We start from the raw sequence: 12,387 nt of genomic DNA, 5'->3' as shown, positions 1-12,387 counted from the left end.
AACTGGAGGAAGCGTTCTCCTTATAGCTGCTCTCAGATCCAGGTACAGATGTTTCACTGGCCCCAGTGGTTTGTCCTGTAAGGAGGATAAGGGAGTGCTTGTCTCTTAAAGGCTGCAAAACCCTGTTGCTCATTTTCAAAAACAGAAATGAGAAGAAACAAATTCCACTGAGAGTCAATTCAATAAGAAGTTGGATGTTTGTTGACTGAATCGGGGATGGCTTCGGATGACAACCCTTTCTACTGCCAGACTCTTCCACCTCTCTCAGCGCCCATCGAGTAATTCAGGCAGCAGCTCCTTTTTGGCTAGGGGCTAGTTATGAATTCTCTGAAACTCCTGAGAGTTCCCATGAAGGGCAGAATGTTCAAAGTCTCGGAAAAGTGCTGGCCTACAGAGGGGCCAGAGCCTACCCTGTGAACCCAGAGGGCAGGCCGGGCAAGCACTGGCTCAATGCTCCAGGGAACAGGCTCTGCTTGCCGGGGGAGTGGTGGGAGAAGGGGAAAAATAAGGCAGAGACTTGGGGGAGATCCAGACAAAATGGCTAAGGATGCTTCAGGCTGGGGGGAATCATAGGCGATGGGAGACCACTGAACTACACCTTCAGCATCTTGGGGTTCTTGTCCCTTTCCTAGGAAGATGCACAAACAGAATTCAAAAAACTTCCCTGAAGTGCCTCCCCACTACGGAGACACAGAGGCCTCCCGTCAAGCTGGTTAAGTTCTTCCTGATCTCTTTATTTCAGGCAGGAAGCTGAGGCCCAGAGATCAAGTCCCCTTTAAAAGCTCACAGCAGAACGGAACCGAACCCAGCCCCTGGACAGCTATGAGACGCATGCCCCTTTTCAAGACCCCAAGCTGTGGCAGAGCTTTGCAGCCTCGGCGCTCTTGATGGTAAGGCCAAGATAGAGACAGTTCCTTTTTGGCCCAGTGTGAAATGTGTGTTGGTGGGTTTCCTTAGTAACAATGATCTCTGGATGGCCAGGGAGGGACCACATTTAGGGGACTCTGCCTGGGCCCTCTTCTTTCTGCCATTTCCAAGATGTGTTGGGCCACGTCTTGGTGGGCTCCGGGTGTGAGATCAATAGTCCTCATTAGAGAGAACGCGACACAGTGGGGGTTGCTGTCTAAAACATAAGAAACAGTGTTGGTGGCTTGGGGCTGTGTCTGCCTGGCAGCCTGTAATAAAACAGGTACATCTCTCAGGAATGGCTCCTTCAAAATCTGGGTTCTGTCCTTCAGATGGAGTGCTCTACCTAGAGGTAGAAAAACCACATCTGCACTGTCACCTGGCCACCTACCCGTGACAGTGGCAATTTGCATGAATGAGTGACCCCGTGGACAGGGGAAATGGCTCTTTCACAGGTCCATCTACCCATAGTCCTTCCCTCAGACCTTCTTCCCTTGTGTGTGGAGGATCCAAATTCACAGTAGCAGTCACCAGGATTCCAACGGGAGCTTTTAAGAAGCAGAGTCTGACAAACGGGCTCCAGAGGCCATTTAGTGACGAGGTATACAAGAGTGGGAAACCGAGTAAGAACTGCCACCGTGTGAGGGCACGGAGAGACCCTGCTAGGGATGCTGCTAGAGCAAGGGACAGGGTGAGTCCATGCATGGCTCACAACACCAGGATGGGGCAGGATTCAAAGTTGGGAGAATAAACTCGTGATTCTGAGGCAGGTGACCAGGGACTAACAACATTCCCAGGATGCATTTGGGAACCCATCAGGTAAAAACCATGTTCCTGTCAATTTCCCTACTGGGCACGGCTTCTACCTTCCCCGCTTATTGTCTGTGGGCGCTGCCTGCCTTGGTTGCCCAGCCAAAGGTGCTGTCCTCAGGCTCAGCTTCCCAAAGTGTTGGGATTAAAGGTGTGAGCCACCGCGCTGGCTCTACGATCTTACCTCTGCAACAGGACGGAAAGGAAGGAATGTGAAGACCCCCCAAGGTCATACTGTGTACGCAGAGAGTTTTAGAAGGAAGTTCAAAAAGAGAGAGGTAGATCTGTCTCCCTGTAAAGTCAAATTTCAGGACGACACAGAGAGTAGGGTCCTGGTATGTAGTGATCCCTTGGCTACATACAGGTGTGTATGTGAGCGTGTGCAGGCATGAATTCCAACTTCCCGAAGACCTTCTGGAAGGCATACAAAGACTGACAAAGAGTCCACACAGTGAAGGGTCAGGGTATCCCTTCCTTTCTTCCCATTATAGTTCTCCTGGGATTATTTTAGAACTTTCTACCTTAATCACCTGCCTACCCACACTGTAATCCTCTGAAACATAACTGGAGGCTTAAGCTTCAGGCCTCCCTTCCTCTCATTGGTTGGGGTTGGTGGGAAGACACTGGCCTCTTCTGAGTGGTGCAGGGCTGGAGTGGGGAGACTGTGACTCTGGCTTAGGTGGTGTCACTGGATTTTGCTGGACAGGTGCAGCTGTATATGACACTAAGGACACTAAGGGTGTCTGTCTTGATTTTCTTGGAGTCCTTTGGTCATCAACATCTACCAGCATGGGCAGGCCAGCAAAGGCTGATGCGTCATTATTTTCCCACTAAGCCATATGGTGGGTGTCCTTCTTTCTGCCAACCTTCTAGTAAATTCTATTAAAGGAGACCAGTGCCCATTAGTCTGTGGAGGCCTCTCAGGCAGGCAAGCATTGAAATGAATGCAAATTGGAGATAAAGAGGCTTTCTAGGGGAAAGCCTTCACAAATGCCGAATCAATTACCACTTGATTTACCAACCACAGGAAATCCTTTTCATTTGGGGAGCTCCGAACAATAAGTCATGATTACCAATGACTGTAATCCCTTTAATGAGATGTTAATGCCACGCTGTATTGACATGATGGCGCATGGCAGGGTCTCCTCTCTGGGGATTCTTCAAGGATGCCCAGGGTACCCTGGTCTCCCCTGCACATGCTCCCAAGGGTTTCTGCCTTTGAGAACAAGAGGAGACAAAGGGAAAGTGTCTGCCACATGGCTCCCCGGCATGTCTGACCAGTGACCTTTTCCTGTGGGGTGCGGCTTCCATGTTTCCCTCCTTCTGTTTAGCAAGTGGGTAACTTAAGGGGAATCCCTTAAAGTTACTATGGAGTGGTAAAGGTGTGTGTGTGTGTGTGTGTGTGTGTGTGTGTGTGTGTGTGTGTGAGAGAGAGAGAGAGAGAGAGAGAGAGATCAATCTCTGAAGTTTTCTTTGTAAATGTATCTCAGAACTCACCATTTATCTTCAATTTATTCAATGTTAGTGTCTCCCTTGTCTCCTGTGACCTTTTGTCTCCAAAGCATCCCATGCCGTGCGACCTTCTGTTAATGTTTTGAATGTGAAATGTCCCCTCTAGTTCGGTTTCCAGCTGGTGGCACGTTTTGGGGGAGGTAGCCTGAGGCTTAAATGGCGGGGTAGGTCACAGGAGTCAGGCTTGAGGGATAGAGGCTTGGCTTCTGGCCCTAGTCTTGCTTCCTGTTCTTTAAAGATGAGAAGAACCTCCACTACAAACCCCTAGCTCAGTGAGCTCCACCATGAGGGACTACAGCTGAAGTGTCCCTCACCCCTCACTTCTCATCCCCCACTCCAGACAGAGAACCTTTCTGAAGCATTTTTGCCTCAGAGATGGGAAAAGTTGCAGGTCCTCAGAACCATCCCATTGCCCTTCCCCCACCTTAGGCCAATGACTCTCACCACATTGCTTTTCCCACCCAACCGCCCCTTGCCTCACTTAAGCACAGTTTGTGACGTTACATGCTCACAGAGGGAGGAAGAGGCAGGCTTGCGGTGTGCATGTGACACACCATAGATCAGGCCCTTCCCAACTGAATGTGATTCAAAGGCCAGGGTCCGTGGTCGTCAGCTTTGTGACCCTCAGGTGTGGCTCATTAAGGAAGGAGTTCAGCAAAGGAATTTTACAGGGCAGGCTGGCGTGTAGCTCTCCTCTGTCTGAACCCAACTGGCTGGGAATGCTAAAGGCTTGGTCCTGTGTGTTTAGAGTAGGTTCTCCTTCATCTGTTTCTGAGAAGGAGGAGGGGGCTCTCATAAAAGTAGGGTAGGGGCAGCTACCTAAATGGCTATTGACCAGAGGCTCTCTCTCCCTTGCAGCCTCTGCTTCTTTGATGTGAAGATCAAAGGGAGTCCCTGAAGTGGTGGGCAGGCCTTGGGAGGCAGGAAGGGATGGGAAAGGCAAAGGAGGACCTATCCAAAGGCTGAGGCTGTGATGCTGACTAGGATGTGGCTTACTGAGTCCCTTGGGCTCTCTGTGACCCTCTCTCTCCCTCCCTGTCCACTCATAATGGGTCACAGTGACCCTATACGCCACTGAGGCTGGTGGGTGGTTCTTTTCTCCAAGGTCCTTCCTGTCATTGGTTAATATTGCCATCATTTACCTTGACATTTCTGGTAAGGTGCTGTGGTTAACTATGAGGTACATGTGCCTCCCATGTCTCTCATTTCCTCAGTGACATTGGTTTTTAGTTGGGTATTTTTCAGAATAAATCTGCTATGAGAAGCCTCTGCCTGGGCCCTTATTTTTCATCAAAATATGTTTAGGCCATGGTCAGGAGACCAAAATGTCTGAAAAGACAAGGTATCTCCTCCTCCTGGAAGACCTACCAGTATCCACGAGGCTCAGCTCAGCACTCAGGAGATTCAGCTCAACCCTTTCTCCGGAAGCTTTATGCAGCCCTGTTCGGAAGCCTGAAGGCCTGGAGAGGGTGAGCTATAGGCAGCCCGGCCGTCAGTCAAGGGTCAGCTCTGGAAGCGTTACAGATCTGACTCACCCGCCACACACTGGTACCAGCCTTGGGCCTGGTTCTCATAAAACGGTGGTTTTCAACCCGTGGGTTACAAGCCCCATAGGAGTCCCAGATCAGATATCCTGCATACCACATATTTACATTATGATTCATAACAGTAACAAAATTACATTTGTGAAGTAGCAACTAAATAACGTTATGGTCACCACTGTTGGCATTCTGTCTAAGCTCCGCCCACAGTTACCTGGCAACAGCCAGGTATGCCTGACACTATAAAAAAGGCTGCTTGCCACACCCCACCCCTGCTCTCTTGTTCCTCTCTTACTCTTGCCTTCCTGCCCCTGCTCTGTCCTCCCACCTCCAGCCCCCTCCATGTGCCCCTGGCTTGTCTCTACTTCTCTACTCTCTCTCTGCCTTCTCTGCCTCTGCTACCCCTTGACTCCCCTCCCCACGCCCTGAATAAACTCTATTCCATCGTGTGGCTGGTCCCTCAGGAGGAAGTGCACAGAAGCACCCCTACCCCCATACCTCATCACACCTCCATAGAACACATCCCCCCTCCTTACCGTCTTATGAACACATCGACCACAACATGAGGAACTGTATGAAAGGGTTGCAGCACTAGGAAGGTTGAGAACCACTGTCATAAAACATGCTTCACTGTAAGACCCTTTGAAGCAATATCCTCTGAGTCTGGAGGTTGCCGGGGCAATGGCTGTGGGGAGCTGTGGGAAGGAACAAGGGATACCATTCCTTGTCGAACCTGTTCTTAGCCACTCAGAAGAGCACTTGACTCCACGGACCAGCCTTTCTCCTCGCTAACTGTAACAAACTCCAGTTGTCCGGATCGTTGACAGGAGACAGGACATGTGGAACTTATTCTTCAACCCCACCCCCTTTGCTCCTTATCAGCACCCCCAGTCCCCTTCCACTGTGCAGACACCATTAACAAGTTATCAGCTGATTGAGGATGCACGGACAACCGGTCTCCTGTGCAGTCCACGGTGCTCTGTGGGGCCAGAAGGAGATGATGTCTATTGTGTAAATAAATGCCTACCCCCCCCACCCCAACGCACACACACATTCATTCCATACCCCAGGGCCCAGCAGCATGGGTGGCTTCACTTCAGAAAGCACACGCTTACATTCCACCTTGGAAAATCACTTAGGAGAATAACAAAGAGTTCAGACGTGGTCTAACCTATTCCTTAGGTGAAGGAGAAAGAGAACTGAGTCGGGAGGAGCTAGGCCAGCAGGCCCTTCTGTTTGATTCCACGGCAAATCAGCATAAACCTAGGCCCACTCAGCAGAAGCCCACATGACGCTTAATACACAGACTTCATTTTTCTTCTAAGATAAAAATAATACCAGGGTGTGTGAATATACTCACTGTTTGGGAGGTAGGAAATGGTCCCCGCTTAGCTAAGTGACTTAAGTTTTGTCTAGAGACAATAGTGGTCACTGCACTTGCAGAGGAACATTGTAAATTCCCCAGAGTCTCCCAAGTAGCCCAGGACCCTCGCCTGCTGCTCCATGCCTCAAACAGGCTCATACTGAGCATCTGTGAAGGAGAGAAGCACCCGCTAATCACAGTAACACCAGGCCGGCTCACCGCTCTCCTTCAGCCTAACCTGATGGAGCATGAATCTCAGCCAGCATCTGGGGTGGGAGGGGCACATAAAACTCCATACATAGCTTTCTACCTAAGGAGCTCTTCCGCTTGGACCAGGCTGCGTGAGTCACCTGGAGACTCGCCATTCAGATGCTATTCCTCACACAAGTCAATGTTCTGTGAGGCTCCCCATGCCTTTGCGGGATGACTGAGGGTGTGATTTACGAGAAGAAAAGCCAAAGTCCGAGAACTAAAGGGATAAGAATAAATAAAGACCGCAGGGGCTGGAGAAGTACTGACTGCACGAGCAAAGTCCCCACTGAGCCACCGGAAAGGATATCTCGCTGGACTGTCCTTAAGGGCATCGAGGAATCCCTTTTGCTGTGAACCTGTGGGAAAGAAGCCAACATTTACTCTTCAGACACTCATCCCCCCCAACACCTCAATGCTTAATGCTCTTATCTACATAAGAATAGGCGTCATGACATCCTCTAAACCATCTCTGTATTTGGTAAGCCTTGGGGCACCCAGTTTACTGATCAGAGAGCATGATTTCCCCAAGATGGCAGATTCAGAATTAGAACCAACATCTGCAGGACGTTAATTTTTTTTCAATGAAAGCAGATGTGTATCTGTATATTCTCCCATAAATTATGTCTTTGATTACTCTTGTGTTCTCTTCATTTTAACAGGAAAACAAAATCCCACACAGTTTCTTCTGTTTTGCCCACAACTGTTAACTTTTGGCAGTAGAGGTCTTGGGAATTTAGCTACCAGCGAATGTCCTCCTGGGTAGTTATTCCTGCCCAGAATAAACAGAGATAAAGTTCATTTACTGAATCCTTTTGGGTGACAGTGTTGTCCTTGTCCTGCAAGCTAAGCTTGAGCTAAGCTGCATTGGATGAGACGAGGGATTGTGTTTGATACAATACTTCAAACAAGTTTTGAAGATTGTTTTTAGCGTGTGTGTGGTGTGTGTGTATGTATGAGTGTGTGTGGTGTGTGTGTATGAGTGTGTGTGTGAGTGTGTATGTGTGTGTGTACATGCGTGCATGCATGCCTGTGTAGGTGCATGAAGCATGTGGCCAGGTATGAGTGTGAAAGCTTGTGAGCCGTGGGGGTCTATGAGTGTGTGATGAACTGTATAAGTGTGTATATGTGTTTTCCTGGTGCTGAGCAAGTGGAAAGTTCTGGAACGCAGGGCTGAGGCTCGCAATGCAAGCTGACAGGGTGAAATGGAAGCATTTTGAACTTCCCTGAAGGGTGTAAGAGTGTAAGGTGTGCCTATTTCAACCACGTGGAAATTCATTGTGCCGTAACAGAGTTTGGGCCTGGTTAATTTTTGGCACATGATGCTTTTATTTATTTGCAAGTTTTTTTTGATAAGAAAGGTTATAAAATTTATAAAAGAATGTAAGGCAAAAAAATACCAATTCTGAGCATCACGTGTGTGCAGGGTATTGAGACTTACTCTTCCCATGTGAACAACTGCTTCCTTCAAACATCATCTGACACCCTTGGCTTTTTCTCTGTTGCTTTTGTGCGTGAATCCACAGACTAACTTTGCTTTTGCCATTTGGGGATCCAAAAAGCCCCAGGAAAGGGAGGTCTCTGCAAAGCCACCTTGACACCAGCTCCAGTTGGCAAGGGAGAGGACTCAGATGAGAACCAAGCTTCTCCCACAAGCCCACTGACTTAGACTTTCAGGCATGTATGCCAGGTCTGTGTCCCGTTCAGACGAGAGAACCATAGTCAGAAATGCCTGGAGATTAGGATAGCTGGGAGTCCTCTGGGTAGCTGATGTGGTGGCTACACTTGACTACTGCTCAGAGACCAGTGGGAACCACTGGGAACCCCTTCTTCCCCAGTCTGTCCATGGACTCCACCCAAATAGAAGGAGTGGGGAATGGGATCTACAGAGCCTTGGCCTGCTCCATTCATAAGATCACGCCAGCAGGGGAAGACAGTAAAGCAAGCCGCTCTGTTTAGATACTTCCAGAAACACACCAGAGCGAGGCTGTGTGCTTGCTAACGGGTTCTCGTACATCGGGAATGGCTGAGAGGCAGAGCTGCTCGCTAATGTGGGCAGTGACACTTGGATGGAAGTTTAAAGGTCTAGATTTGTAGCTCAATACCAATTAACTTCCTTCTCACCGTCCTCGGTTGTGGGAAAGGGAATGACTTGGAGACAAAGAAGCTCAGTATGAACTTCACGCTTGTGAATGAAAGCAGATGCTGCATTCTGGTGCGAACACATTAAAATCACTTACCCTCAAATCTAACCTAAAAAAAAAAAAAAGTCGCTTTCCTTATATGGCATACGCTGGCAGGAAATTGAGTGTCTCATTGAATGTGTATTCTGAACATGTATAATGTGTGTAGGAAAAACCTAGTATCTGCCTCTAGGGGTGTATATTGTTCAACCATAGGCCATTTAGGAGCAGATCCAGATATTTGTCGGTTATCATTAGGTTTGTAGTTCCTTGTGCAGAATGGAGGGGTGAAGCTTTCAGGGGACCCCCAGCGGACACCACGGAGGTTGGAGAGGGCAGCCATGCATGTCAGTGTGGGATGCCTTGTTAGTGTAAGGGGAACCTGGCCCAGGTGTCACTGGAACTGCCATTAGAGGGATGGGGTTTAGGAAAGAGGGAGGGAGGCAGGGGGACGGAGAAGGAAAGCCCAGAGTGAGCAGGCTGGAAGCAGGGGTTGGGGGGGAGGGGGAAGAGAAAGCCAGAATGATCACAAATAGTAACTCAGAGTCCAATCAGAAGGGCCAAGGTCAGGCAAAGGATCGCGTAGGTAACCGGTCCCGCCGGCATACTTACGATGGATGACGTGCGTGATGACAAATGCAAAGATAAAGACCGTCAGAAAAGACAGGGATAAAATAAACATATAAAAAAATCTGTAGTTCCTCTTCCCCACACAGTTGCCTACCCAGGGACAGTGGTGATCAAACTGTTCTGAAATGAGAGGCAGAGAGAAGAAAAACGGCATTTAATTAGTAAAATACCTGTTCGCGTGAGGGGGCCCCTCCCTCCCACGATAGTCTAATTATACAGCACAACAATATCGGATTATGTATTTCCACATGGACTGCTCAGAGAGGTCCTGATCAACAGTGAGGCATTTCAGGGGCATAATTATTCTTTCAACAGAACCCAGGTGTTTTGAAATTCCTCTCAAATGATTACTGAAAGAAAGAGCACACATTCTCAGACTGGGAAGTAAAGCCTTGATTCTTCCTCAAAAGGAACCTTGGTGTTCACAGAACAATCTTCCCTTAAATGGTGGCAACACCGTCTGATGGTGAGGGCTGGGCAGGGCTGGGGCTGGCTACGTCTTTGGGTGGCCCCCTGATACAGTAAGTGGGCACAGAAAGTCATAACAGGCCTGGGGAAGGACAGAGGGACAATCGTTTGCTCTCCCACCCCAGTTATGGTCTCTTAACACAAATTAGTCACATACATTAATACATTCCTATCAGGAATGATGTCACTACGTTCTCTTAGAGACAAGCAAAACCAGGCATGACGAGATGGGAGACTGTGTGCAGAGGAAGCTGGATGAGCACCGGAGCAATTAGCCCCGAGGCCAGCCCTAGCGAACACACCGCCCGTGGTCCTTCCGAATGGCAGCAAGCTATATTTGGGCACTGCCTGCCATTATTCCATTGTGCCAAAGCGTGAGCCCAAGGCTTCTCATTTTTGGAGAATTCACTCAAAGTCTGCAAAAGCATTTACGGTCTTACGAGCAATGACCAAGTGCTTCCTCTCACTATCCAGCGGTTCTCCTATGCAGACCAGCTGTTCTGTGCAATCCTGACAACCTGCTCCCTTCAGACCACCTGCTTGAGCTGGGGGATGTTCAGCGTTCAACTTAGCTTTGTACTCAGGCTCTTCCCTCCACTCTCTGCCTACCCAACTTCATATTTTATCTCTCTGTATGGGCTTCGGAAAACAGAGAGGGGATGTGCTGCCAAGTGACTTTATAAATAAAACGTGACAGAGGTGGGCGCGAGGCGATCGGTTTCAGGAGCCACTAGTCTTGGACTCAAACCCCTTTGTGCCAATTGTTGAAAAGGCACAAGGACACCTGGGTCAGGGTAGTGGTCTGGAAACGGAAGGGACACTGGACTGCAAGCGAACAAGAGGAGGGGATAGCAGGACAGATTTCCAAGCTCAGTGGCCTGGTGACAGAGCTGATGGCCCGTAAGATGCAGACACTTAAGGAAAGTGATTACTACTGGTGTGACCCTGGGGTTTCCGCATTAACACACACTGTCGGCTAACAGCTACATATAAACCGCCTCGCTGTGGCCAGGGGAGGGTGGGCTACGAGGCAGAGCGTGTGGAATCTTCAGGGCCATGAAAACCTGCTGGGTACTAATAGGTACCTGTTATGCCATTGGATATTTGTTCAAGACGCGGGACCTCTAATCTCTAATGCGAGCCACAGACTCTGACAGTATGTCAGCTTAGAGCCATCAGCCTTAACCAACGTGCTCCCTCTGGTAAGGGTGCGAATGGTGAGAGGCTGTGTGCGTAGGGGGATGGAGGGCAGATGAGAGCTGTGCCTTCCGTTCCAAAGTCTTCAGAGAAATTAAACAAACATCATCTCCCACAAGTCATCAGCCCACTGCGTTTACCACGGAAGGTCTGCATGATGAAGGATGCAAGCGATGGGGAAATATCCAGATCAGCCAGATTCTCCCCAAGACTATAAGGCTCTTATTTCAAGCAACTACTTAAGTGCTTGGCAGCTGAGTGTAGACAATGGGAGCGGGAGCAGAAGCCAGGAGCTGATAAGCACATGTGGGCCAGAATCTGCCTTCAGTACCTGGTTCTGCACATCCTGCATAGAGACGGAGCCTCTGGAAGGCAGGGAAAGTGGCTCTCGGCAAAAGCCACATGCAAGGGGCACAGGAGCCATTAGCATCTAGAAGCCTCCAGAGGACAAGGCTGTACTCTGTGTGGCCCATTTCCACAGGGCAGGCCTTTCAATTTTAGTTCAGAAATCTTTAAATCTAGCCAGACAATGCTGCTGAGATCTCTTGACAGCAGGACAGACTTGTGGGCTCCTGGAGGCCTCTGAAAAGTTAGCGCTTTCAAGGTTGGGTTTGGTGCCTGGCTCTCCTGAAGCCCGGCTTGGAAGCCATTTCCCCCTTAGAACTGTGTCTTGTTGAAACTCTCTTGGCTGACAAAATCCCATTGAAACTGTAGGTGCACTGAACCATTCTCCTCAGATTGTTTCTCATGTCCTCTGCAGATCCTGGATTCACAGTGGCTACTGGGTCTGAAGCTCCCAGGCCCCTCTGTGGATGCAGAAATCAGGTATGGGCCTGTGAAGGGGCCCGGGACCTGCCATCCCTTCTCTACCCCAACACTCTGCTTATAGCATCTCTTCTGTTTTCCCCTGCACTACCCATGAGCTGGCGAGGCTTGGCATGTTCCTTCCTCTTCACTGTGGACTCTGCACGGGTAAACCTTTCATCTGAATGCTCAAGAACCCACTGTATGTTGTCAATGCCAAAATGGCCACTTCCTGCCTTCAGCGATAGATGCCTGCTAGATCTGGCTAGCATCTCAGATCTGCCTTCTCTGATTAGGCATCCTGTTGCTCTTTCCCACATATGATCCTCTCTAGACTACTCTCCAGCCAGCTGCCCAGCTCAGGAACCTGCATTCTACTGCTGACCTCTCCATTCCCTCTCCAGCTAAATCCAATCAATGAGCAAGTCCCAGGGGCTCTGCCCCACTTTCATTAGGAGCCACGTTAGTTTTTAATGTGTTCTCATCTGCCAAAATACTGACTAGGCTCTAATCCAACAGAGATTTACCAGGCGTCTGGATGACTCTATATATCACCAGGACCTCCATAGGTGAAGTGGTTAGAAACCCAAGAACATTCTATAAAATGATGAGTTAGCTGGCTGGGGTCCGTCCTGACCACACCCCGGATACCTTTCCCCTGCTTCTTTCTCACTCTGCCCTCCCAATGATTTCCTCCGACTCCATGATTCCTGAGGACGGAATG

The 12,387-nt window shown here is 49.3% G+C and overlaps 1 protein-coding gene across 9 annotated transcripts in view; it reads right to left on the bottom strand.

Moving 5' to 3' along the window:
* Positions 1-12,387, bottom strand: part of Zdhhc14 (zDHHC palmitoyltransferase 14) — a 270,303-nt gene that overhangs the window by 44,936 nt on the left and 212,980 nt on the right. For 8 of the 9 annotated variants that reach the window (XR_015635207.1, XR_015635206.1, NM_001039343.2 and 5 more), the window contains 2 exon segments: positions 9,177-9,314; positions 6,692-6,740 (listed from right to left, as the gene is read on the bottom strand). Coding sequence is in view for 7 of the 9 variants with exons in the window: in NM_001039343.2 (NP_001034432.1) it covers positions 6,692-6,740; positions 9,177-9,314 (187 nt within the window). In the remaining 2 variants the exon portion in view is untranslated. 9 annotated transcript variants of the gene reach the window in all.

The sequence above is a fragment of the Rattus norvegicus genome, chromosome 1, assembly GCF_021556685.1.
Source record: "Rattus norvegicus strain SHRSP/BbbUtx chromosome 1, alternate assembly SHRSP_T2T, whole genome shotgun sequence".
In the NCBI taxonomy this organism is placed as follows: Eukaryota; Metazoa; Chordata; class Mammalia; order Rodentia; family Muridae; genus Rattus; species Rattus norvegicus.
This window is presented reverse-complemented; position numbering and strand designations above follow the sequence as displayed.